This window comes from Schistocerca cancellata, chromosome 3 (assembly GCF_023864275.1).
Source record: "Schistocerca cancellata isolate TAMUIC-IGC-003103 chromosome 3, iqSchCanc2.1, whole genome shotgun sequence".
NCBI lineage: Eukaryota > Metazoa > Arthropoda > Insecta > Orthoptera > Acrididae > Schistocerca > Schistocerca cancellata.
The window spans coordinates 82,313,677-82,340,910 of record NC_064628.1 but is presented as its reverse complement, the minus strand read 5'-3'; the positions used below and the strand labels follow the sequence as shown (position 1 = coordinate 82,340,910).

Genomic DNA, 27,234 nt, shown 5'->3' with positions numbered 1-27,234 from the left:
GTTTCTTGATCTCACGTTAAATGAAAACAAAACGGATTTTTGTGGCCGAGGGCTAGCAACTGAATTAAAATACGTTCACATAATTATGGAAGGCTAAAAAATGTTATTAGTTTCAGATTTTATTTTCACCTTTCTGACAGTCAAGCATTAATCACCCTGCAGAACAATGAAGTTATTTTTGTCGGTTTGCTAAAGAGATTTGGCTTTTATTAAACCTTTCCGCTGAGGCAGTCAATTTATTTGAAACAAAGTGTGCTATTGGCTAGTTTCAACTGTTCGCTGAATTTCAAGTGCACGTATGGCATTATTCCATAATAAAGAACAAACATGAGATAATACAGTACTGGTATTCCAAGAACATTTGCATCCGAATCTGGACATACGAATGTGCACTTTAAGCCAAATTATGCATTTTAGTATGGTTCACGAAATTCCGATGCTCTTGAAGTATCCTCTGGTGTCTTGATTCTTTTATGTCATAATGTAAGATCTTTTAATGTTTTACACGTAGGAACATCGGGTTTCCTGCGAAATAGTAGCTGCGCAAGTGTGGTGAGGCCTGGTATCTGGCGCTCTCCGGCAACTGCTGAAACGAACCTATTTCTAACAGGTCGCGGGAAAATGTTGTGATTGGTGGTTTGAAAAGCGTTACATTCAAAGAAAATTTCCGTTTACACAAGATGAACTATGTGCGTGAATGTACGATGAATTTCTTAAATCACAAAGCGATTAACTCTCATTGAAAAATCAACTCTTTAAGGACGACCATTTAGAATAATTTAGAGCCCAGAAGATCAGACACTTACATCGTTACTAAAAATTTACTGGCACATTTGTGTGATGTATCTTAAAATGTAACATGTAAAGAAGATTAACATAGTATGTGGAAGCTTAGTTTCTCTTCCAGCTTTTTAATCTTTTTATGTGAATGCTATGTATGCTCCTTATATGTGTGTTTGTGCTACTGAAGAGTGATCTTGCTATTGACTGACTGCATCACATGTGTTATGCTGTCATCAGCTGGCGAGATCACATGACGTGAGCTATGACTGGTTTACAAAAGCACATCGCAATCTCGATTTCAATGCTTCGGAAAGTGACATGCGGTGATTGTTGGAATTCAAATTTACACCTTTGTAATACGAAAATATGCAGCGTACATGTTGCTGCACATCAAAGGTCTTTGAAAACGTGTTCACCCCCTCCCCCTTCCCCCCGGTGAGTTTCGTTTTCTAAAGTGCTGGGAAATTCTACTCTGGTATATAAAACCATAAACATTCAGAGGATTGATGAGTTTTCCAGTGGCGAGGAAGAGTATACTGTCACTTAACACAGAAAAAGTGTATTTTCACCTGGGAGAAAGTGTATTTTTAACGGGAAATCCGGGAAAAATCCGGGAATTTTTTTTCCTTGTCCGCGTGTACACCCTGCAAAGGGCCCTGCACTAGGTTGTTAAGATAAGTAGTCATAGATGTAGTGTAGTAGAAACAGATTATTTTGAAACTAACATTTCCGGATCCTGCAGCGATGGCAGTTTCTTGTCCCTGCCCAGTGCCAGAGGCATGCTCACTGGGATTAGCTCGATGGACACGGCCACTAAAGTAGGATTATATTTGTGCTGGCACATTTGTATCTCTGCGGTAGTGAAGTGCAGTGAAATAGTAATAATGACTTGTAGTCAGCTTGCACATTAGAATTAAGAAACACTACTGTGTATTATGCTGCATGTGACACTGTAGTAAATTGTAGGCCCCACTAATTAATTAGTTGGTGAGTTTGGATTTGTGATGAACATCGTTATGAATAAAGAAATTTAAAAAAAAGTACTTCCATAAAAGACTTAATAACATAAACATTTGTATTTGAATATAATAAATTTACCTTTTTCAGAAATTCTTTTGTTGCTTTTGCCACTGTGTATTTTGCAACTATCTGTTTCGGCCATAGTCACTTTCGCTTGTTGCCCAAATACCAAAATTCGTATATCTCTTTTAGTGTTGCATTTCCTAACCTACATTCTTCAACATCACCTGATTTTGCTCGACTACGTTTCATTGCCCTAGTCTCACGTTTGTTCATCTGATAGCCGCCTTTATTTCGACTTTTGTGCCATAGCTGTTATAACTGTGTTCCGCTCAGCTTCTGTAGCGACGCCTGTATCCGCGACACCTGGTCGCAGTGTACGTTCAAACAACCCTACCACAAGAAAGGTCAAAAATTAATTGTGATTGTGGTGTTGCTCACGCTGCTAAATACTGCATTTTCGGGCAGCAACAAAGTTATATTATGTGGCAGGTGTCATTAGAGCACAGTTAATAAAGTCATTTCATGAAATAATGGATAAACTAGGCACTCATATTTTCGTGTCTCCCACGATGGTCTCGTTGTAAATTCATGGCTCTATCGTCGAAAATCTAGGTAGTGATGATTCCAAGCACGGATGCAAAGAGGCCTAGGTGCTATTCTGCAATATTCAAAAGTTTTATAGATGTGTTTCACAAACCATTCTTGAAGATTAAACCTTTGAAAGTTAGCACAATGGTGATGTAAAAAATTAATCAGCACTTCGAATTTAAGTTACACTTCTTTTTTTATTATTTTTGTTGCAGTATCACATAACACACAAAACATCACATTTTAAAACATACTTGAAAATATCTTCCTCTCTGTTAAAGTTCAAATTTTATAAACTGACTGCAATATACGTCTTTTCAACATGACGACTAAGACCTGACTTTTTAATAACCGCCTACGCGCCCAAAAATCAGAGTTACAAGTACGACAAAGATCATAGTGACAAAAGAAAGAATACACATAAGAATAATGTTGTTGTTGTTGCTCTGCTCTTCAGTCCTGAGACTGGTTACATGCAGCTCTACATTCTACTCTATCCAGTGCAAGCTTCTTCATATCCCAGTACCTACTGCAGCATCCATTCTTCTGAATCTGCTTAGTGTATTCATCTGTTGGTCCGCCTCTACGATTTTTACGCTCCACGTTGCCCTCCAATATTAAATTGGTGATCCCTCGATATCTCAGAACGTGTCCTACCAACCGATCCCTTCTTCTGGTCAAGTTGTGCCACAGGCTCCTCTTCTCCCCAATTCTATTCAATACCTCCTCATTAGTTATGTGATCTACCCATCTAATCTTCAGCATTCTTCTGTAGCACCACATTTCGAAAGCTTCTGTTCTTTTCTTGTCTAAACTATTTATCGTCCACGTTTCACATACATACATGGCTACACTCCATGCAAATACTTTCAGAAACAACTTCCTGACATTTAAATCTATACTCGATGTAAACAAATTTTTCTTCTTCAGAAACGATTACCTTACCACTGCCAGTCTACATTTTATATCCTCTCTACTTGATCATCATCAGTTATTCTGCTCCCCAAATAGCAAAACTCCTTTACTACTTTAAGTGTCTCGTTTCCTAATCTACACTCCTGGAAATGGAAAAAAGAACACATTGACAACGGTGTGTCAGACCCACCATACTTGCTCCGGACACTGCGAGAGGGCTGTAGAAGCAATGATCACACGCACGGCACAGCGGACACACCAGGAACCGCGGTGTTGGCCGTCGAATGGCGCTAGCTGCGCAGCATTTGTGCACCGCCGCCGTCAGTGTCAGCCAGTTTGCTGTGGCATACGGAGCTCCATCGCAGTCTAAAAATGGTTCAAATGGCTCTGAGCACTATGGGACTCAACTGCTGAGGTCATTAGTCCCCTAGAACTTAGAACTAGTTAAACCTAACTAACCTAAGGACATCACAAACATCCATGCCCGAGGCAGGATTCGAACCTGCGACCGTAGCGGTCTTGCGGTTCCAGACTGCAGCGCCTTTAACAGCACGGCCACTTCGGCCGGCCATCGCAGTCTTTAACACTGGTAGCATGCCGCGACAGCGTGGACGTGAACCGTATGTGCAGTTGACGGACTACCATTCCTAGACCGGCAAGGGAACTTGCTGTTCCAACAGGACAATGCACGTCCGCATGTATCCCGTGCCACCCAACGTGCTCTAGAAGGTGTAAGTCAACTACCCTGGCCAGCAAGGTCTCCGGATCTGTCCCCTATTGAGCATGTTTGGGACTGGATGAAGCGTCGTCTCACGCGGTCTGCACGTCCAGCACGAACGCTGGTCCAACTGAGGCGCCAGGTGGAAATGGCATGGCAAGCCGTTCCACAGGACTACATCCAGCATCTCTACGATCGTCTCCATGGGAGAATAGCAGCCTGCATTGCTGCGAAAGGTGGATATACACTGTACTAGTGCCCACATTGTGCATGCTCTGTTGCCTGTGTCTATGTGCCTGTGGTTCTGTCAGTGTGATCATGTGATGTATCTGACCCCAGGAATGTGTCAATAAAGTTTCCCCTTCCTGGGACAATGAATTCACGGTGTTCTTATTTCAATTTCCAGGAGTGTAATTCCCTCAGCATCACCCGACTTTATGCGACTACATTCCATTATCCTCGTTTTTCTTTTGTTGATGTTCATCTTATATCCTCCTTTCAAGACACTGACCATTCCATGAACTGCTCTTCCAAGTCCTTTGCTCTCTCTGACAGAATTACAATGTCATCGGCAAACCTCAAAGTTTTTATTTCGTCTCCATGGATTTTAAAATCTACTCCCAACTTTTCTTTTGTTTCCTTTATTGCTTGCTTAATATACAGATCGAATAGCATCGGGGAGAGGCTGTAACGCCGGAAATGCATATCCTCCTATTTCCATCTATTGCACTGCAAATATTTTTCCTTGTTTTGTCACCTGAAGATATGACATTTCCGTCTCTTTATATATTGTAATTGTTTTACTGTTTGTATAAATGTATTTATGCATTTATGTTGGTTTGTTTTGTGAATACTATTTGTATTTATACGCTGGGTCTGGCCTAGGGAAAACTATGCTATCGAACGAATACATCGATAGGTAGAAACACTTGCGACAACCACTAACCAAGTAATTACGAGAGTGTCGGAATTAGAAAAGAAACTTGACGAAAAACAGAGCTATGTGCCAATCTGTGCACATAGTTCGGAATTGTTGATGAAAGAGGAGCGGTTCGACCCCTTGAAAAAAGGCGGTATACACGCGACGGATTTCATTAAAAATTGTGAAAGAGTTTTACCCAGATCATGGACTAATGAGAGAAAAATTAATGCGGTTATTGATGTGCTGGCTGGTGATGCCAAGCGTTGGGGCTTATACATCAACATTACGAACCTGACTTTTGACGAGTTTAAAAATTTGTTTCTGGCTGAATACTGGTCAGAGCAAAAACAGCAAAGTGTCTGGCGCGAATTTGTCGTATTGAGGCCTTTCGATGCGAATTCGCGCGGCTCGATGAAGGAGTTTTGTGAGGGCTGGATCCGCAAGTTGGAATATTTGCGTGATCGCCGCACGGAATCCGAAATAGTCTGGGAACTCTACATGAAGCTTCCAGATTATACAAAACGCTACGTAGTAAGCAATTACAAGACAATCAATGATTTCCTGGAAAGAGTTGAGGACGAGGACAATTGGCGCAATAATCGCAACAGTGGTAGAGGCCGTGGTAACAACAACGGGAACCACAACAACGACAACCATGGGAATATTGCATACCGCAACCATGGCAGCAATAACAATAGTGGTTCGGGCCGTAATGACAATCGGTACAATGCAAATAATAACAGGAATGACGGAAACCAGTATCATACTAGCGTGATACGGGCTTCGCAATATAGTAATAACGCCAGAGGGTGTGATCAGCCGCCTCAGCAGCATTCGGGGAGCGTATCTGCTGGGACGAGACAGGGAAACCATTAGCCGCGCCGGTGAGGGGCCGACCGGGCGTGGAGAAATTTTAGAGGCCCAATAACAAGAGAAAACCCAGGTGTCGTCGTTATGAAAATTCCGTATGGAATAATCAACGGCGGGAGAGTGTGCCAGTGTTAAAAGAAAGCAGTGCGCCCACAAGTAGTAGATCAGCTGTAGACACGGCAGTAGAAAATACATTCACTGTCAGTGAGAACAATTTAAGTAGTGTTCCGGAAATCGATTATAAAGGGGCAGCTGTAATACCCACAGCGGAACTGGAGATTGAGTTTAAGAATGATTCGCAAGTGTTGAGAGAAGATCAGATGTCGGATAAAACGTCTGTCATCGAGCGACGGGGTGCAGAGAGGGATGAGGTCTGGTTAAGGCAGTTCGGTCGCTTATACGACGAACTAAGAGATTATAGGGGCCTGTACGGGAGAAGTGTTTATGGGGAGCGCGTGCAGGATTATCCGCGTCTCGTCCCGCAGGAAGATAGTGTTTGTGAAATGATAGAAAGTTCTGGCCCTAACCGGCAGACTTTACCAGAAACAGTTGATGTTAATGGGGAGCACGAGCAAGATTCGTCGTGTTTCGTCCCGCAGTAGTTAGATGTTGAAGTAGTAATGGAAAGTTCTGGCCCTAACCGGCAGACCTTACCGAAAGTTGTAGTGGTAGAAGCAGCCGACCCATCCGACGCAAACCTCCAGTTTAAACGTTGCGAGAGTATTAAGGAGAAAGATTACGAAAATTTTAGTGATAGCTGGACACGATTGGTAGAAAAGCACGTAGATTACAGCGTGTATGAGGTTAGAGCTGACGTTATACGGTCAGACGGTAGCACTGTACGTTGCGCAGATCCAGAGGAAGTAATTGCAGATACTACTGGGCACATTCCTCCAGGCAGATTGGCAGATGAGATCAATCTGACCAAAGTGGAATCAACGAAGGTGACAATTAGTGAATTGATAGCAAAGCAACACTCACTAGTTGACGAGTTACAGGAAAAGGTTTCGGTATTGGAGGCGAAGCTACAGACTAAGCCTCAGGACAAACATGTTGAAATTAAAACTGTATGTGAACAGAGGCTGAAAAGGCCGCCAGATAAGCCGGATTTAGGATCAAAGCCAGATGGTTTTTTCTGGAATGACCTGGATATAGACGAGGATAGTGTTTGTTAATATGCACGACCTACAACTAAACGTGTTGATTGACACCGGTGCAGAATTGAGTGCTGTATCTGGGAAAATATTTGAGTTACTGAAAGACAGACCCGGCATCGTAGTTATGCCAGTAACAGGGGTGAAAATTATCGGTGCTACTGGGAAGGCCAGTAAACCGGTCACAAAACAGATTTTTGTCAACTTCGAGATATGTGGGGCACGATTTGAACAAGAGTTTGTCGTCGTGCGATACTTAACTGCGGAAGTAATTATCGGGTTAGATTGGCTATTAAAGTACCGTGCAGTGATTAATTGCGAAAGCAAAACTTTGACATGTGCCTCACAAGAAAAAACAATAGTAGTTAGTTTTGATGAGGCAGGAGACGGTGTGCATAGGCAATACCAGCCTATACACAATGTTAAGTGGCCGGATGCCATTGACTTAGGTATGAATTTGAATTACTGTAATGTGAGGAATCTCGGCATTGACAATAGTGTAGAAAGTGAATTGGAAAGTATTGTAGACGGTGTGTCAAACGTAACACACGAACAAAGACGAGGCCTGTATGAAGTGATAATGAGGAATAAGAGTGTGTTTTCAGACAAACCGGGACTTGTGGAAGGATATAAATGCAAGTTGCATGTATTTACGCACGAACCATTCTTCGTGAGACCGTATGCTATACCGCTGTCCAAAAAGGAAGCAGTGCAACGGGAGATAGATAAGATGATCGAATGGGGAGTGACTGAAAGAAGTACGAGTCCATACAATAACGGTTTGGTCATTGTAGCAAAACGGGATGGTAGTGTGCGTATTGTGATTGACGCACGCACGTTGAATAGGGTCGTTCAACGCGAAACATACAGACCAGAGAGTATGGAGGAGATTTTGCAACCGTTTCATAACGTTAAGTTCATGACTAGCCTCGATCTGACGGCTAGTTACTGGCAAATAGAACTCGAAGAAGAATCAAGGCCATACACCGCCTTCTTGTTCGCGGGCAGGTGTTATCAGTATAGAGTACTGCCGTTTGGACTTAATATATCTGTGTCCGTATTCATCAGGGCCTTAGATAAAGTGCTAGGACCGGCTTTGAGTTCAAGATTAACTGTATATGTTGACGACCTATTGTTGGCCAATGCCACTTGGAATGACCATTGTGACCTGTTAGATGAAGTTTTTAGAGCATTGCGCCATGGCGGAATGACTCAGAAACTAAAAAAATGCGAACTTGTGAAGCAGGAACTGAAATTTTTAGGGCGTGTAATTACCACTGCTGGTATTACGAAAGACCCAGAGAAACTAGACGCAATAAGGAATTGTCCTCCACCCAAGTCTAGGAAACAGTTAAAAAGTTTTCTAGGGCTCACAGGATTTTACCGTAAATTTGTAAAAGGACAAGTGTTTAATGATGAAAATTTGAATAACCTCTTACGCAAAAATGTTCCGTTCGTGTGGACTGACGGGTGTCAGGCCGCTTTCGAGAGATTAAAAGACGAGTTGTTAAGATCTAACATACTATTTCATCCTGATTTATCGCTACCCTTCCATCTGGGAACGGATTCGTCGAATTACGGGGTGGGGGTAGAACTGTTCCAAGAAGTTGGTAAAGGAGAGGATAAGGAACACCGGACGATAGCGTTCGCTAGTCGAACTTTATCAAAAAGTGAGCGAAACTACACGATTTCTGAGAAAGAGTGTCTCGCTATCGTGTGGGGATTCAAGAAGTTCAAGGGTTACCTATGGGACCGTAAGGTGATTATTCATACGGACCATAAGGCGCTCACTTATCTGAAGGATTGTAAACTACTTCACGATAGACTGACTAGGTGGTCGCTGTATTTACAGCAATTTAACTATGACATCTGTTACGTAAAAGGGACCGACAATTGCGTAGCGGATGCGCTGTCATGGTTGCCCGAGTCTAATCAAGATCTATTGAAAGATGAGGCAGATGGAGTGGTCAAATTATACTATTTTAAAGAAGTTGAGGGACGTAAATTAATAACGAACATCTGTAAGAATCTACGTCGTCATCAGAACGAGGACGGTTGTTCAAATATGGTGAAAACCCGATATGACGAAAGGAGTCCAGAAGGAGAGAAATTAAGGAAGTATTACAAGATATACGATCTTATCTTGCACATACGTAAGGATGAAGATAGTAATATTTGGCGGGTATGATGGCCTACCAAATACGTCACGGAAATAATAGACTACTACCATTTGGCGTATGGTCACTGTGGACCAAAGAAATGTACGGAAAAGCTGAGTGAAGTAGCGTATTTTAACAACATGTTAAAACGCGTTACTGACAGAGTGAAAACTTGCGATTTATGTCAGAAGGTGAAGGTTACCAACTGTACGAGTCGTGGTCCTATGCAAAGTATAAGGCCTAACGACACCTTTGAATTACTGTGCGTGGACTTGTACGGACCCTTGCCCAAGTCATCAGGAAACTTTGCCTACATTTTAGTAGTGCTAGAAGCTTTTTCCAAGTTCATCAAACTATAGCCGATTAGGAAAGCTACAGCCAAAGCGGTCTATAGCAAGCTTGTGAACGATTATTTTGTTCATATTGGCAAGCCCAAGGCGATTCTATCAGATAATGGGGCACAATTTACTTCTAAGTTGTGGAATGAAGGTATGGAAAGTAATGGGGTCGAGGTGATCCATATTTCAGCTTACTGTCCGGCTGGGAATCCCGCTGAGAGGTATATGCGCGAGCTAGGCCGACTTTGCCGTACCTATTGCCATCACAACCATAGGGCATGGGGCAAATATGTAGCAGTATTTGAGAGAGTTATGAACACCTTGAGACATGAATCTACGGGATTTTCTCCAGAGGAAATCCTGTTGGATGACAGAAGTAAAAGTTTAGTGGAAGAGATAATCAAATTCCCTCCACGGATTGACGTTAGTATTGGTGTGAAAAAAGATCGTTTGCGAGAAATAATGAAGCTAAAAGCCGATGCTCGCATACGTCGTCATGACGCTAAAGCGCGTTTTGCTAAGTTTGCAATCGGAGACTTAGTACTTGTAAAAGCTCATGAGAAATCGAGCGAGATAGACAATGCAATCTCTAAATTTAAGTTTGTGTACAATGGACCATATAAAGTCATTGGTATACCTCACACAAATGCTTATTGCTTAGAGTATCCAAGCCCTAGAAAACTTTTAGGTATACGGGACATTGTAGGCTTGAAATTGTACCGACCTAGGATTGATTAATACCACAGAAGGGTAATTTGTACAGTATGTAAATATCGAGTGTAAGATTTAAACGATTTGCTAGGTTGCCATGGTTCAAATGGTTCAAATGGCTCTGAGCACTATGGGACTCAACTGCTGTGGTCATAAGTCCCCTAGAACTTAGAACTACTTAAACCTAACTAACCTAAGGACATCACACACATCCATGCCCAAGGCAGGATTCGAACCTGCGACTGTAGCGGTTGTGCGGTTACAGACTGTAGCGCCTTTAACCGCTCGGCCACTCCGGCCGGCAGAGGTTGCCATGCTTTTGCCTGACCAAGAGGACATTAAAGAAGTTGTAATTAATAAGTAATTAATTTTACTAAATGATTTAACAGAGAGTGATTATTTGTCAGTTGAAAAATCCAAGCTGCTAGTTTAAGTTTTCAGCTGAGTCACAGTAGATGAAGCAATGTAAATATGATTTTGTAACTAGCTGTAAGATTTCATGAATGTGTGTTTTACTAGTCATTGCCGATGTACTTAGACGCTGTATTAAGTTTCAGGCTAGTACATGTATGTGATGATGGACAGTGTTGAGTTATCCACTGTGATAGTGTTAATGGTCTCCTTGAGATTACTCGGGAGTGAGTTTTTCCGAAAGAATTCAGTGAAACGGACGTTCTGGAAATGCCGTTACACAGGCGAGTGAGATCAAGCGTGCCGAACAGGCGGGCGCAAAAATACTGGCGAGGCGGAGACGCTGTCGGCTCTTGTGCCACTGTCGGCATTCTTTGTACTTGCGGGTACGGAAGGCGGAGTTGTTTTTCTTCCCGGACAGCTGATGTGAAAGAATTCTGTTGTCAATATTTATGTTTTTGTCGATCTGCTGTATATTCTTTTCTAGTTTAGCATTAAGTGGACTCTCATGACGAGAATATTAATTATGAAAAGTATATAAAATACTTATTCTATGTAATTAATTATTAATTTGCGTATTTTGATATACCTGTTTTTATGACCATGCACTCTGATTAATTTTGTAAATAGTAGTACATTTCTTGATACTGTTAAGAATTTTGATTTTTTGGGTAGCTAAACCATTTTCAATGGTTTCTATGAATTTTAATATGTTGTCAACCTGTTTTATTTTGTGAAAGATGACAGAGTGGAATAAGATTAGGAGTGACTCCACTCAATTATTATGGTCTAAAAATTGATTCATGGTTAATTAGACGAATGCTAAATTTTGTTGATGTTTTGAGCACATGCATTTCCGCTGTTTCTTTTTTGGGACATTTTCTGAGTCTGTTTAGGTTACACGAACATTTTCAGACAATGTAGGGCACATGTAACGCTGGAAATGCATATCACCCTATTTACATCTACTGCACTGCAAATTTTTTTCCTTATTTTGTCACCTGAAGATATGACATTTCTGTCTCTTTATATATTGTAATTGTTTTACTTTATATATATATATATATATATATATATATATATATATATATATATATATGCATTTATGTTGGCTTGTTTTGTGAGTATTATTTGTATTTATACGCTGGGTCTGGCCTGGGGAAAACTATGCTATCGAACGAATACATCGATAGGTTGTGTGGAGAACCAAAGCGTTTAGGATCTTTGGTAGTGTTAACTCTGTCGCATGGAGTGCGGGCAGAGAGAGGGTCTGGCTGGGGTGGTGCAGTGGAGCAGGTGTGTTGTGTGAAGCTCCCGCGAGTTGCCGCGCTTTCGGGGTTTGGCAGCATGTAATTGCGCTCGACTTACGATGATAGTTTCTGACATGGTGTCGCGGACGGGAAGCATTAGCTGGCGCACATCAAGAGCCCGTTTCGTCTGGTGACCGTGTCGAGAAGAAGGCACGCCAACATCCAGCTTCTGCAACAGTGACGGCCGACAATGAGTGACTGTCGCCACCTCCTCGATCGACGGCTTCAAACCTTCAATTAACCAACAAGGAAGACTGGAAGTCTGTAAAGTTTTAGAACTTTGTGGCAGACCTCAGCTTTTCAAACCTTTAAAATTGTTGCATCACAAAATTACAGCAACCTAGCATGAACGTTTGTTGCTCATTGTCCCAATTGCATTACCAAGCAGGGTCCCTTCCTTATCTGGAATGAACCCGACTGTCATTAAAATTCAAACGCCAGCATCATTTGATTTCACTGCTTTAATTTCAAAGTTCAGTTAAGGTATTCAAAGCTGGCTACAATATTTAGATTACACAAGCACAAATTAAGAGTGCGAGTTTTGTTACCGTATTTTAGCTTACCTGTGACTGCAGCTCAGCTTGGTACGTACTAAATTTTACTATTGTTAAATGTTCAGAATCATTTAATTCAAGCTCAAAGTTAAATCTCTTATTTCTAAATTGCGTAGATTCAAGTAGCTTTTGAAATGATTGTTGAGGTAGTCCAAGACTAACCATATTTTACTGAATTTCGATGTACTTCAGAAAGAAAGCTCACTATTAACTTCAGTCACTAAATTAACTTTCGATTTTCCGGTTTTATTAATTCTTTTGCTAAATTAAGTCAGAGTGTAGCGAAATTTATTACTTCTGACAAACTTTCAGTTTTCACACTACACGTGTCAACCTTCAGTTGCCACGCTTCTAGTGCTAATTATATGTGTAATAACCTTTCTTTTTCAGTTACTATGGTAATTGTCCATAGGACTGGCGACCGTAATTTTCCCCAAATCTCAAATATCTAATTACCGCTAGTTAATTGTTAAGGTAAAGGCCGCACATTTACTTTCTTTATTAACTATACACTTTTTCAAAATTAATTTCCACCAGTCTCATTTGCATTTTTCCTTTCATTTAGATGTAACACTTTCCTCCCTCTTTACCGACAGATTAACTTCGGTGACGATTGCTTTTCCCAAATTTCCATTAGGTACACGCGGTTTAATTTTTCACTAAGGTCGATAAGAGAGGGGGAGGTTACAAAGCTACAAGCCTGTCTCACTCCCTTCCCAACCACTGCGTACCTTACATGTCCCTCGACTCTTATAACTGCCATCTGGTTTCTGTACAAATTGTAAATAGCCTTTCGCTCCCTGTACTTTACCCCTGCCACCTTCAGAATTTGAAAGAGAGTATTCTAGTCTTCTCTAAGTCTACAAATGCTAGAAACGTAGGTTTGCCTTTCCTTAATCTAGCTTCTAAGATAAGTCGTAGGGTCAGTATTGCCTCACGTGTTCCAACATTTCTACGGAATCCAAACTGATCTTCCCCGAGGTCGGCTTCTATCAGTTTTTCCATTTGTATGTAAAGAATTCGCTTTACTATTTTGCAGCTGTGACTTATTAAACCGATAGTTCGGTAATTTTCACATCTGTCAACATTTGCTTTCTTTGGGATTGGAATTATTATATTCTTCTTGAATTCTGAGGGTATTTCGCCTGTTTCATACATCTTGCTCACCAGATGGTAGAGTTTTGTCAGGACTGGCTCTCCCAAGGCTGTCAGTAGTTCTAATTGAATATTGCCTACTCTGGGGGCCTTGTTTCGACTCAGGTCTTACAGTGCTCTGTCAAACTCTTCACGCAGTATCGTATCTCCAATTTCATCTTTATCTACATTCTCTTCCATTTCCATAATATTGTCTTCAAGTACATCGCCCTTGTATAGACCCTCCATATACTCCTTCCACATTTCTGCTTTCCCTTCTTTGCTTAGAACTGGGTTTCCATCAAAGCTCTTGATATTCATGCACGTGGCTCTCCTTTCTCCAAAGGTCTCTTTAATTTTCCTATAGGCGGTATCTATCTTACCCCTAGTGAGATAAGCCTCTACATCCTTACATTTGTCCTCTAGCCATCCCTGCTTAGCCATTTTGCACCTCCTGTCGATCTTATTTTTGAGACGTTTGTATTCCTTTTTGCCTGCTTCATTTACTGCATTTTTATATTTTCTCCTTTCATCAATTAAATTCAATATTTCTTCTGTTACCCAAGGGTTTCTACTAGCCCTCGTCTTTTTATCTATTTGATCCTCTGCTGCCTTCATCATTTCATCCCTCGAAGCTACCCATTCTTCTTCTGCTGTATTTGTTTCCTCCATTCCTGTCAATTGTTCCCTTATGCTCTCCCTGAAACTTTGTACAACCTCTGGTTCTTTCAGTTTATCCAGGTCCCATCTCCTTAAATTCCCACCTTTTATATCATTGCAATATAAACATATCGATGTATCAAAGTACATTAATGAAATCAAATCTGAATGTTGACTCAGAAATATGTTAACTTCTTTACAGAAACACAGTAGAATATTGCTGGTATCGAGAGGTGAGGGTGAGGTGCCGTAATGGTTACGTAATTCAAGTCCCACCGCCGCTGGCTGATGAGCGCCGTGTGTTCCAGACTCCAGCCAGTACGCGCACTACGTGTTCGCCGCGCTGGACCGCAGCCACACGGGGACAGTCACCTTCGGCGACCTCATGCTGGGCTTGTCCGTCGTCATGAAGGGCACGCTGCACGAGCGCCTCAGATGGGTCTTCTCGTAAGTAGCCTGCCCCTGCGTTCACCTGTTCATTCTGCCTAGCACAGCACTGTAGGCTGTACCATGACTAATACACTACTGGCCATTAAAATTGCTACACCAAGAACAATTACAGATGACAGACAGTTATTCATTGGACAAATATATTATACTAGAACTGACACGTGATTATATTTTCACACAATTTGGGTACATAGATCCTGAGAAGTCAGTACCCAGAACAACCACCTCTGACCGTAATAAAGCCCTTGATACGCCTGGGCATTGAGACGAACAAAGCTTGGACGGCGTGTACAGGTACAGCTGCCCATGTAGCTTCAACACGAAACCACAGTTCATCGAGAGTAGTGACTGGCGTATTGTGAAGAGCCAGTTGCTCGGCCACCATTGACCAGACGTTTTCAATTGGTGAGAAATCTGAAGAATGTGCTGGCCAGGGCAGCAGTCGAACATTTTCTGTATCCAGAAAGGCCCGTACAGGACCCGCAACATGCGGTCATGCATTATCCTACTGAAGTGTAGGGTTTCGCAGCTATCGAATGAAGGGTAGAGCCACGGGACGTAACACATCTGAAATGCCCTGTCCAAAGTGCCGTCAATGCGAACAAGAGGCGACCGAGACGTGTAACCAATAGCACCCAATACCATCACGCCGGATGATACGCCACTATGGGGATGACGAATACACGCCTCCAATGTGCTTTCACCGCGATGTCGCCAAACACGGATGCGACCATCATGATACTGTAAACAGAACCAGGATTCATCTGAAAAAATGACGTTTTGCCACTCGTGCACCCAGGTTCGTCGTTGAGTACACCACCGCAGGCGCTCCTGTCTGTGACGCAGCGTCAAGAGTAACCGCAACCATGGTCTCCGAGCTGATAGTCCATGCTGCTGCAAACGTCGTCGAGCTGTTCGTACAGATATTTGTTATCTTGCAAACGTCCCCTGTCTATTGACTCAGGGATCGAGATGTGGCTGCACGATCCGTTACAGCCATGCGGATAAGATGCCTGTCGTCTCGACTGCTAGTGATACGAGGCCGTTGGGATTCAGCACGGCGTTCCGTATTACCCTCCTGAACCCACCGATTCCATATTCTGTTAACAGTCATTGGATCTCGACCAACGCGAGCAGCAATGTCACTATACGATATACCGCAATCGCGATAGGCTACAATCCGACCTTTATCAAAGTCGGAAACGTGATGGTACGCATTTCTCCTCCTTACACGAGGCATCACAACAACGTTCCACCAGGTAACGCCGGTCAACTGCTGTTTGTGTATGAGAAATCGGTTGGAAACTTTCCTCATGTCATCACGTTGTAGGTGTCGCCACCGGCGCCAATCTTGTGTGAATGCTCTGAAAGGCTAGTCATTTGCATATCACAGCATCTTTTGCCTGTCGGTTAAATTTCGCGTCTGTAGCACGTCATCTTCGTGGTGTAGCAATTTTAATGGCCATTAGTGTAGCTGAAAGTGACACTAAATCTAATTGAAATTGAACCATAGTAACTTTGACATGATGTGTCAGTGACAAGTGACACAGCTCGACGAAGCTTCGACCGTGTATAGAATGAACTGCTATAGTATAGTACAGAAGGTAACTGCAATAAATACGCAGTGAGACGAACAAAAATAACAGATTATTCAAAGAAGTCACCCACATTCTTGATGGTTCCTTGAATATTATTAAGGCGGGACAGGGTTCTTAATAGGGCGTTTGATCACCGCGAATGGCAATGCTTGCTCTGTAACTTGCTCCCATGCAGAACAGTCCATTCGCCGAACATCCTCTCCTTCCCAGAGCTCTCCACCTGTACTGCTCGACGCGGTCGCGCATTGTCGTCCGTAACGAATGAATTCCGGACCCATTGCACCCCGGAAAGGGCTCACATTTCGGGTTTTACCAAAGTTAAAATTTTCCTGTTGCTTTACTGTCGAATATAACAGTAAGTTGATTCAGATTTTAACAGCTTAAAACTAGATGAGCAATCTTTTGACTGTCCAACTGAACAGTGGATGGCCTCAAATTTATAACAACTTGAAATTACATACAACTACAACTGCGCCCAAAGTAAGTCCACAAAAAAAATTACCTGTATTAAACAATCAAAATACTAATCCATGGAGAAAATCAGCCTCTAAGATTCAATCAAATGAAAGAACCACAGAAATAGTCGTACAATTGTAAGGGTTCTACAATTAGAAAAACATCTAACTCTTTGTTTGGTCGTGACAACAGGGCAGCCGACAAATACTAATTCACAGAATATACACAGCCCGAGCTTCCTAAAATAATGGCTGAGCCTTCTAATATGCAGGGTGGTCCATTGACAGTGACCGGGCCAAATACCTCACGAAATAAGCATCAAACGATAAAACTACAAAGAACGAAACCCGTCTAGCTTGAAGTAGGAAACCAGATGCCACTATGGTTTGCCCGCTAGATGGCACTGCCATAGGTCAAACGGTTATCAACTGCGTTTTTTTTTTTAATAGGAACCCCCATTTTTATTACGTATTCTTGTAGTACGTAAAGTAATATGAATGTTTTAGTTGGACCACTTTTTTAGCTTTGTGGTAGATGGCGCTGTAATAGTCACAAACGTATAAGTACGTGGTATTATGTAACATTCCGCCAGTGCAGACGGTATTTGCTTCTTCATAGATCACCCGTGTTAAAATGGACCGTTTACCAATTGCGTGAGAGCTCGATGTCGTGTTGATGTATGGCTACTGTGATCAAAATGCCCAACGGGCGTGTGCTATGTATGCTGCTCGGTATCCTGGACGACACCATCCAACTGTCCGGACCGGTCGCCGGATAGTTAGGTTATTTAAGGAAATAGGAAGAGTTCAGCCACATGTGAAACGTCAGCCACGACCTGCAACAAATGATGATGCACAAGTAGGTGTTTTAGCTGCTGTCGCGGCTAATCCGCACATCAGTAGCAGACAAACTGTGCGAGAATCGGGAATCTCAAAAACGTCGGTGTTGAGAATGCTACATCAACATCGATTGCCCCAGTACCACATTTCTATGCACCAGGAATTGCATGGCGACGACTTTGAATGTCGTGTACAGTTCTGCCACTGGACACAAGAGAAATTACGGAACCGTGACAGATTTGTTGCATCCGTTCTATTTAGCGACGAAGCGTCATTCACCAACAGCAGTAACGTAAATCGGCATAATATGCACTAATGGGAACGGAAAATCCACGATGGCTGCGACAAGTGGAACATTAGCGACCTTGGCTGGTTAATGTATGGTGCGGCATTATGGGAGGAAGGATAATTGGCCTGCATTTTATCGATGGCAATCTAAATGGTGCAATGTACGCTGATGTTACTACAAGATGTTTCAGTGCATGACAGAATGGCGATGTACTTCCAACATGGTGGATGCCTGGCACATAGCTCGCGTAAGGGTTGAAGCGGTATTGAATAGGTGACAGGTGGATTGGTCGTCGAAGCACCATACCACGGCTCGCGCGTTCACCGGATCTGACGTCCACGGATTTCTTTCTGGGGGGGAAGTTGAAGGATATTTGCTATCGTGATCCATCGACAACGCCTGACAACATGCGTCAGCGCATTGTCAATGCATGTGCGAGCATTACGGAAGGCGAACTACTCGCTGTTGAGAGGAATGTCGTTACACGTATTGCCAAATACATTGAGGTTGACGGACATCATTTTGAGCATTTATTGCATTAATTCGTATTTACAGGTAATCACACTGTAACAGCATGCCTTCTCAGAAATGATAAGTTCACAATGGTACGTGTATCACATTGGAACAACCGAAATAAAATGTTTAAACTTACCTACGTTCTGTATTTTTATTTAAAAAACCTACCCGTTTCCAACTGTTCGTCTATAATTGTGAGCCATATGTTTGTGACTAATACAGCGCCATCTATCACAAAGCGAAAACAGTTGTGTCCAACTAAAACATTCATATTTCTTGACGTACTACAGGAATATGTAATAAAAATGGGGGTTCCTATTTAAAAAAAACGCAGTGGGTATCCGTTTGACCTATGGCAGCGCCATCTAGCGGGCCAACCATAGCGCCGTCTGGTTTCCCCCTTCAAGCTAGACACGTTTCGTTGTTTGTAGTTTTTTCCTTTGACGCTTATTTCGTGAGATATTTGGCCCGGTCACGTTCAATGGACCACCCTGTATTTGCTACTTGCGCCCAGTCATCCAAGTTGCTTGTTTAAACTGGCCGGTAGCAGTGAGCGCCGCTTGTGATTGCAAAACGAAACCCGGTGCTGAGATAGGTGAAAACGAAGCAATAATGTATAGCCAGGCACAACGGTAGCACGGACAAAAGACTATTAGCTAATATTTAATATTAAAAAGGAGATAAGGTACTGTACATCGAGGCTCCAACCTCACAACAGCTTCAAAAGCGCGTTATGCATCACACAATAAACAGCGCCACGAGTAAAGGCCTAAGCAATTTCGAAACATGGAGTGACAGATTGCCCACATATAATGCGCCAGCTTCCCAATACGAAAACCTTGACTTTCCAGCTATCCAAGAAGTAAATCACTGCCCATGCAACGGCGGAATCCAGCCACCTTCCAAAACGTGGCAACGCTGAAGAAGGCGCTACGGCAGGGCAACCACGAGCCCGGACACATCGCACTACGGCCAAGCAAATGACAAATCCAAATGCCCCGCCATACGGAGAAGTGCTCCGTGTCGCTACTCGCTTCGTGTCCACTTTCTCACTAACTAGGTGCCACAGCACTCCTGCCTCCACCGTGCGCCACCCAGCCGATTCGGACAGACAGAAACCAAAAAGCGCGACTCCTATAGAAAACAGAATCGATAAGAGCAACTACGGCCCAGAAACGACGAAGTTAAAGAGTTCAGACAAGAATAGAATCGAAGCTTTTGAAATGTGCTGCTACAGAAGAATACTCGTGATTAAATATTGGCAGATTGGACAACTAGTAAAGAAGTACCGAATGTAACTGGGTCGAAGAGAGATTAATAGCACCAATTCATCAGATGAAGGGACCCATCGACAGCTACACTGTGTGATCAATAGAATCCGGACACCCCAAAAATCATACTTCTTATTAGGTGCATTGTGCTGACACCTACTACCAGGTACTCCATATCAGCAACCACATTAGTCATTAGACATCGAGAGAAAGCAGGATGGTGCGCTCCGCGCAACTCACGGACTCCTAACGTGGTCGGTTGATTGGGTGTCACTTGTGTCATACGTCTGTACAAGAGATTTCCACACTCCTAAACATCCCTAGGTCCACTGCGTCCCTAGGTCCACTGTTCCCGATGTTATAGTAAAGTGGAAAGTACAGCACAAAAGCGGGGTCGTAATGTGTAATAGGCTGACATCTTTCCAGATCATTACACAGGAATTCCAAACTACAACAGGATCCTCTGCAAGTACTATGACAGTTAGGCGGGAGGTGAGAAAACTTGGATTTCATGATCGAGCGGCTGCTCATGAGCCACCCATCACGCTGGTCAATGGCAAACGACGCCTCGAATGGTGTAAGGAGCGTAAACATTGGACGGTTGAACAGTGGAAAAACGTTTTGTGGAGTAACGAATCACTGTACACAATGTGGCGATCTGATGGCAGTGTGTGGGTATGGCTAATGCCCGGTGAACGTCATCGGCCAGCGTGTGTAGTGCCAACAGTAAAATTCGGAGGTGGTGGTGTTATGGTGTGCTCATGTTTTCGTGGAGAGGGCTTGCATCCCTTGTGTTGTGTGCTACTATCACAGCACAGACCTGCATTGATGTTTTAATCACCTTCTTGCTTCTCACTATTGAAGAGCAATTCGGGGATGGCGATAGCATCTTTCAACACGATCGAACACCTTTTCGTAATACACGGCCTGTGGCGGAATGGTTACACGACAATAACATCTCTGTAATGAACTGACCTGCACACAGTCCTGACCTGAATCCTGTAGCGCAGGGCTTAACAACTGGCCGGTTTTGAGCGCGAGTACTCGTGTCTGCTCAGGCACGTGTTTGCGAGCAGCTGCAAGGTCGCGGAGTAGGGAGGGAGGGAGGGAGGGGAAATGCGCGCGCACGTTTGAATGTGATCTCGCGTTCTTAGCAGATTTAACTAGCCATCTGAATGCTTTGAACATTTTACTACAAGGTAAAGATCTGCTAATTACTCATTTCATAGATCGAATACGAGCTTTTAAAATGAAATTGACACTTTGGGTGAGTCGGCTGGAAACAAGAAACCTAGCTCATTTTACTAAATTATCATCCATGCAAGACGTTCACAAAGACTGTGATCGTTATTCACATAGTTTAGTTGATCAGCACTTTCAAGATCTGACAGCACTAGACAGTGATTCTGATCTGTTCTCTCCATATTCAGCGAATATTTAAGAGATTCGTCCTGAGCTGCAGCAAGAAATTATTGACCTGCAGTGTGTCAGAGAATACAGAGACAAATTTCAGAACGAGAAAAATGTTGTGGATTGGCAAGACAGCGAACCCACTATGAGGAAGCCGAAAGGCACGCGTTTAAGCTCACGCTGTCTGGCGTGAGGTCTGGAACAGGACAAGGTAATTACACTAGCAAAAAAAGTACGTAGCTGCTGGAATACTTAACTTTAATCCATAATTGGTGAACATCGCTCTTGACGGTACATGTTTTACAGCATCAATAGTAACTGGTATTGGCGCCTTGCTAGGTCTTAGCAAATGACGTAGCTGAAGGCTAAGCTAACTATCGTCTCGGCAAATGAGAGCGTAATTTGTCAGTGAAACATCGCTAGCAAAGTCGGCTGTACAACTGGGGCGAGTGCTAGGAAGTGTCTCTAGACCTGCCATGTGGCGGCGCTCGGTCTGCAATCACTGATAGTGGCGACACGCGGGTCCGACGTATACTAACGGACCGCGGCCGATTTAAAGGCTACCACCTAGCAAGTGTGGTGTCTGGCGGTGACACCACAAAAAACATTTTGGAATTCTACAGACACTTCCCTCAGGACAAATTTCCTCGTTTGCACAAACTGGCGGCTACAATAATATCAATGTTCGGTTCCACGTATATTTGTGAACAACTGTTCTCTGCAATGAAATGTAACAAGACGCGCCTGAGAAACGCATTGTCTGATCGAAATTTAAACTGCATGCTGCGCCTAATATGCACTAGAACAATTACTCCGAACATAGACGCAATTGTAAAGGGCAAAAAGGACAAGATAACCGAGAATCCCACACTTCAGTGACACCTTTTATTGTGTAACAGTTCAAAAATTAATCCGAATGTAGAGGCATACACTAAGCTAATAAAATTACGTGGCATGTGTACATTCTCCTTTATTTGTTTCATTTGTCGCAGTAATAATTCGTGAGTGATATCCCTGCAGTTGGCCACGGATTTACATTGACTGGCGGCAGCTGTTGTGTGCCCCACGTGACTTTCCCCACTCTCCGCTCTGGTCCGGAAGTGGGGGTAGCGTGCTCGCTCTGCTCCGTGCTCGCGCCTTGCTCCTCACAGCTTGCTCTGCGAGCACGTATGTTGTGAAGCCCTGCTGTAGAACACCTTTGGGATGTTTTGGAATGCCGACTCCCTGCCAGGCCTCACCGACCAACATCGATACCTCTCCTCAGTACGGCACACCGTGAAGAATGGGCTGCCATTTCCCAATAAACCTTCCAGCACCATATTGAACGTATACCTGGGAGAGTGGAAGCTGTCATCAAAGATAAGGGTGGGCCAACACCGTACTGAATTCCAGCATTACCGATGCAGGGCGCCACGAACTTGTAAGTCATTTTCAGCCAGGTGTCCGGATACTTTCGATCACATAGTGTACGTCCTTACGCATCAAGGAATAGTCTGTTGGTAATTGAGAGAAGAGTGAGGGGAAAAACTTCACACCCTAAGAAGCTTGCACAGTATAGACTAGCATGGAGAGCTGCATCAGTCCTGTCTTCAGACTGAAGACCACGATAACATCAAGCGTATAGTCGTTTTATTATGGAAATCATACGATTGTCTGAAGATTGAGTTACATAACCCTGTAATCGATAACATATCGTACATGTCAATACCTAAAATAAAGGCAGCTGATTGTGACGTATCAAAAATTTATTGTTAACAAATACAAGTTAAAACCCAGGTAAAAAATACCATATTCTACTTTTGTTGGATGCTAGTATGTGTTAGTCGGCCGATACAAACGTGTCAGAAAAGTTTTTGTGATGTCGACGAGTTCGGAAGAGGATGGAAAGACCGACGAGCGGAATAGGATAAGGCATAAGACAGCTCTTAATATCAAACGTTAGTAAACAAACAAAACTAGGCAGCCATGTAGACAAGTGGTTTGTGTGGCCTTCGAGAGGAATCTTACGTAAGGCGATAACTTCCCATCTGATGGCGTTGCTGCAGCGTATATGCAACCAAGCACGACTCTGATGTCAGTACGTAGGCATCGACACGTAGGCATGGGGTTACCGTGGTCATCGTATAGAAACTTTTGATCGCCCTTTATAGTTTAAATTAGTTTTTTTTTTCAGAATAAATGACGCAGAAAAACTAGAAATATTGTCTAATTGCAATAACAGCAAATCGCTTATTGAGTAAAAGCTGCAATTTCCAGAGTTAATTACGTTAATCCACGTTGAACAAAGGGAACCTCATCCTGACTAAGACATACCTAAAAGCAACTATAATAGTTACGTATACAGAGTTTGAGTTGGTGAGGATACGCGTTTTTATACCTAAGCATTTTTCCCTGTGCTTGCTCTTACAGAAAATAAAACTGAATACGTACAGAAGGGCTTGAAGCGTATTCTAAGGAGTTGATGACTGAGATATTTAACGGAAAACAATATCTTCATATAAAGTATTCTTGGTTTACTTACCTAGTTTATTGTTTGTGTTTAGGTGATTGACCAGGTTTTATCAGAGGAAAAGTGAGGGTGTAAGACGTTTTTCTGTTTGCGTTTGGTACTTACAAGGGAACCTCCCCATCGCACCGCCCTCAGATTTAATTATAAGTTGGCACAGTGGATAGGCATTGAAAAACTGAACACAGATCAATCGAGAAAACAGGAAGAAGTTGTGTGAAACTATGAAAAAATAAGCAAAAAATACAAACTGAGTAGTGCATGTGCAAGATACGCAATATCAAGGAGGATGTGAGCATAGGAGCGCCGTGGTTCCGTGGTTAGCGTGAGCAGCTGCGGAACGAGAGGTCATTGGTTCAAGTCTTCCCTCGAGTGATCAGTTTACTTTCTTTATTTTCGCAAAGTTATGATCTGTCCGTTCGTTCATTGACGTCTCTGTTCACTGTAATAAGTTTAGTGTCTGTGTTTTGCAACCGCACCGCAAAACCGTGCGATTAGTAGACGAAAGGACGTGCCTCTGCAATGGGAACCGAAAACATTTGATCGCAAGGTCATAGGTCAACCGATTCCTCCACAGGAAAACACGTCCGATATATTCTATACGACACTGGTGACGGCATGTGCGTCACATGACAGGAATATGTTGTCGACCCACCTAACTTGTACACTTGGCGAATGTGTAAAAGGATTCTTCTACATTGCCCGATTAAGTTTTTCTTGTGGATGTGATAATCTCTCCCAAAAAAGTGATGAAAACATAAGAGTTTGTGACATAAACTGAAAACAAAAAATTAAACTTTTCATTCGAGGGAAGACTTGAACCAAGGATCTCTCGTTCCGCATCTGCTCACGCTAACCACGGGACCACGGTGCTCCTGAGCTCACTCTCTCCTTGATGTGGCCTATGTTGCATATGGACTACTCAATTTGTATATTTTGTTTATTTTTTCATAGTTCCACACAATTTCTTCCTGGTTTCTCGATTGATCTGTGTTCAGTTTTTCAAGGCCTATCCACGGTGCCAACTTTTAATTAAATCTGAGGGGGGTGCGATAGGGAGGTTCCCTTGTTAGAAACAACAAGCGGACCATTACTTTCCGTTGTAGATTAATACCCAATTCTTTTATTTTCTATATAAGTACAGATACTCGAGTGCGTGCTGAAAAGTAATGTCGCCAAATTTACTGTTTGAAAACTCTTAAAGCTTTTTAAATAAAGAAACATTTTTAATATATTTGCAACATCCAACCGCTTGAAGACTCCGAATTGTAGCGTTTAAAATGGCGAAGTATAACGTACTTATGTCGCTGCGTGAAGAAAGTGTTCTGTAATCGAGTTTCGAATTCGAAGAGTTCGTTCACACTTGGAACCTCCTCTTCTTCAGCAAGACATTGCCACACCACACACAATAGCTGCGATATCTGCAACAATACAACGCCTTGCGTTCACTGTCATCGACCATCCTGCATACAGCCCAGACATCGCCACATCAGATTTTCATGTGTTCCCACAACTTGAAGAACACCGTCGAGGACTTCACTTTGATAGTGTTGGAGCCGCGCGGAGTAGCCGCGCGGTTTGAGGCGTCTTGTCACGGATTGAGCGGCCCCTCCCGCCGGAGTTTCGAATCCTCCCTCGGGCGTGGGTGTGTGTGTGTGTGTGTGTGTTGCTCTTACCATAAGTTAGTTTAACTAATGTGTAAGTATAGGGACCAGTGACCTCAGCACTTTGATCCCTTAGGAATTCACACATATTTGAACATTTTGATAGTGTTTGAGCGAGGTTGCTGTTCCTTCAACAAAGTCAGTCACTATGTATTGACAAACTGGTGTCCGCACCTCGTGGTCGTGCGGTAGCGTTCTCGCTTCCCACGCCCGGATTCCCGGGTTCGATTCCCGGCGGGGTCAGGGATTTTCTCTGCCTCGTGATGACTGGGTGTTGTGTGATGTCCGTAGGTTAGTTAGGTTTAAGTAGTTCTACGTTCTAGGGGACTGACGACCATAGATGTTAAGTCCCATAGTGCTCAGAGCCATTTGAACCATTTGACAAACTGGTCTCTCTTTGGGAGAAACGTGTTCGTCGTCGGGGTGACTATGTTAAAAAATAAATATGTAGAATAAAGATACGTTAATATTTCGTTTTATTTATAAATCTTTAAGAGTTTTCACATGAAAAATTCGAAGGCATTACTCTTCAGCATGTCCTCGTACTACTTACCCTATGAAGTTTTACAGTACAGTAATTGTTGCCCTAGCTTATGATAAACACTACTTTATGTCGTTCTCTTGTCTTAACGTTCATATACATTGATAAAATATTTGTGGTAAATCTTCATATACATTGGTTAAACTTCTTTTCATAACTCGATAGAGCTGGTAAATATACACATCAAAAAAAGTTTTGCATTACCCCGGTTCCCGGAACTCCTGAAGATAGACGTTGACTGTGGATATTGTATCACAGACTCAGTCCCTTTGACTGTTCAGAGATGTCACTAAACCCGTCCGAAGATTTAAACAACCATGCATGAGCAGCGCCTAGTAGATGGAGATGGTCCGACATCCAGTACCACTCATTCCGCTAGGAGGTACACGGCTCCTGTTGTCTGTAGTTCAACCATGCCTAGACGGTTAATACCGCCGTTCGATCGCGTTCGCATTGTTACTTTGTGCCAGGAAGGGCTCTCAAAAAGGAAAGTGTTGAGGCATCTCGGAGTGAGCCAAAGCTATGTTGTTCGGACATGGAAGAGATACAGAGAGACAGGAACTGTTAGTGACATGCCTCGCTCAGGCCGCCCAAGGGCTACTACTGCAGTGAATGACGGCTACCTATTTATTATGGGTCGGAGAAACCCTGTTAGCAACACCACCATGTTGAATAGTGCAGCCGTAGGACGTCGTGTTACGACTCAAACTGTGCGCGGTAAGCTGCATGATGCGCAACTTCACACCCGACGTCCATGGCGAGGTCCATCTTTGCAACCTCGTCACCATGCAGCTCGGTATGATGGGCCCAACAATATGCCAATCGACCGCTCAGGACTGGTATCACGTTCTCTTCACCGATAACTGTCGTACTTGCCTTCAAGCAGAAATCGTCGTGGACGTGTTTTGAGGCAATCCGGTCAGGCTGAATGCCTTTGACACACTGTACAGTGAGTGCATCTAGGTGGGGGTTCCCTGATCTTTCGGGGTGGCGTTATGTGGGACCGACGGACGCCGCTGGTGCTCGTGGAACGCGCCTTAACGGCTGTACGATACGTGAATGCCATACTCTGACCGATAGTGCCACCATATCTGCAGCATATTGGCGAGGCATTCGTCTTCATAGACGACAATTCGCACCTCCAACGTGCACATCTTGTGATCAACTTCCTTGAGCATAACGACATCGCTCGACTAGAGTGGCCAACATATTCTCCAGACATGAACCCTATCTAACGTGCCTGGGATAGATTAAAAAGGGCTGTTTATGGACGATGTGACCCACCAACTACTCTTAGGAATCTACGCCGAATCGCCGTTGAGGAGTGGGACAATCTGGAACAATAGTGCCTTGATGAACTTGTGGATAGTATGCTACGACGAATACATGCATGCATCAACGCAAAAGGACGTGTTACTGAATATTAGAGGTACCGGTGTGTACA

General features: G+C 43.2%; 1 protein-coding gene across 1 annotated transcript in view; it reads left to right on the top strand.

Moving 5' to 3' along the window:
- Positions 1-27,234, top strand: part of LOC126176128 (Kv channel-interacting protein 4-like) — a 158,915-nt gene that overhangs the window by 40,858 nt on the left and 90,823 nt on the right. Inside the window, exon 3 of the mRNA XM_049923265.1 lies at positions 14,559-14,697. Within this exon, the coding sequence (XP_049779222.1) occupies positions 14,559-14,697 (139 nt within the window). The remainder of the gene's footprint in view (positions 1-14,558; positions 14,698-27,234) is intronic.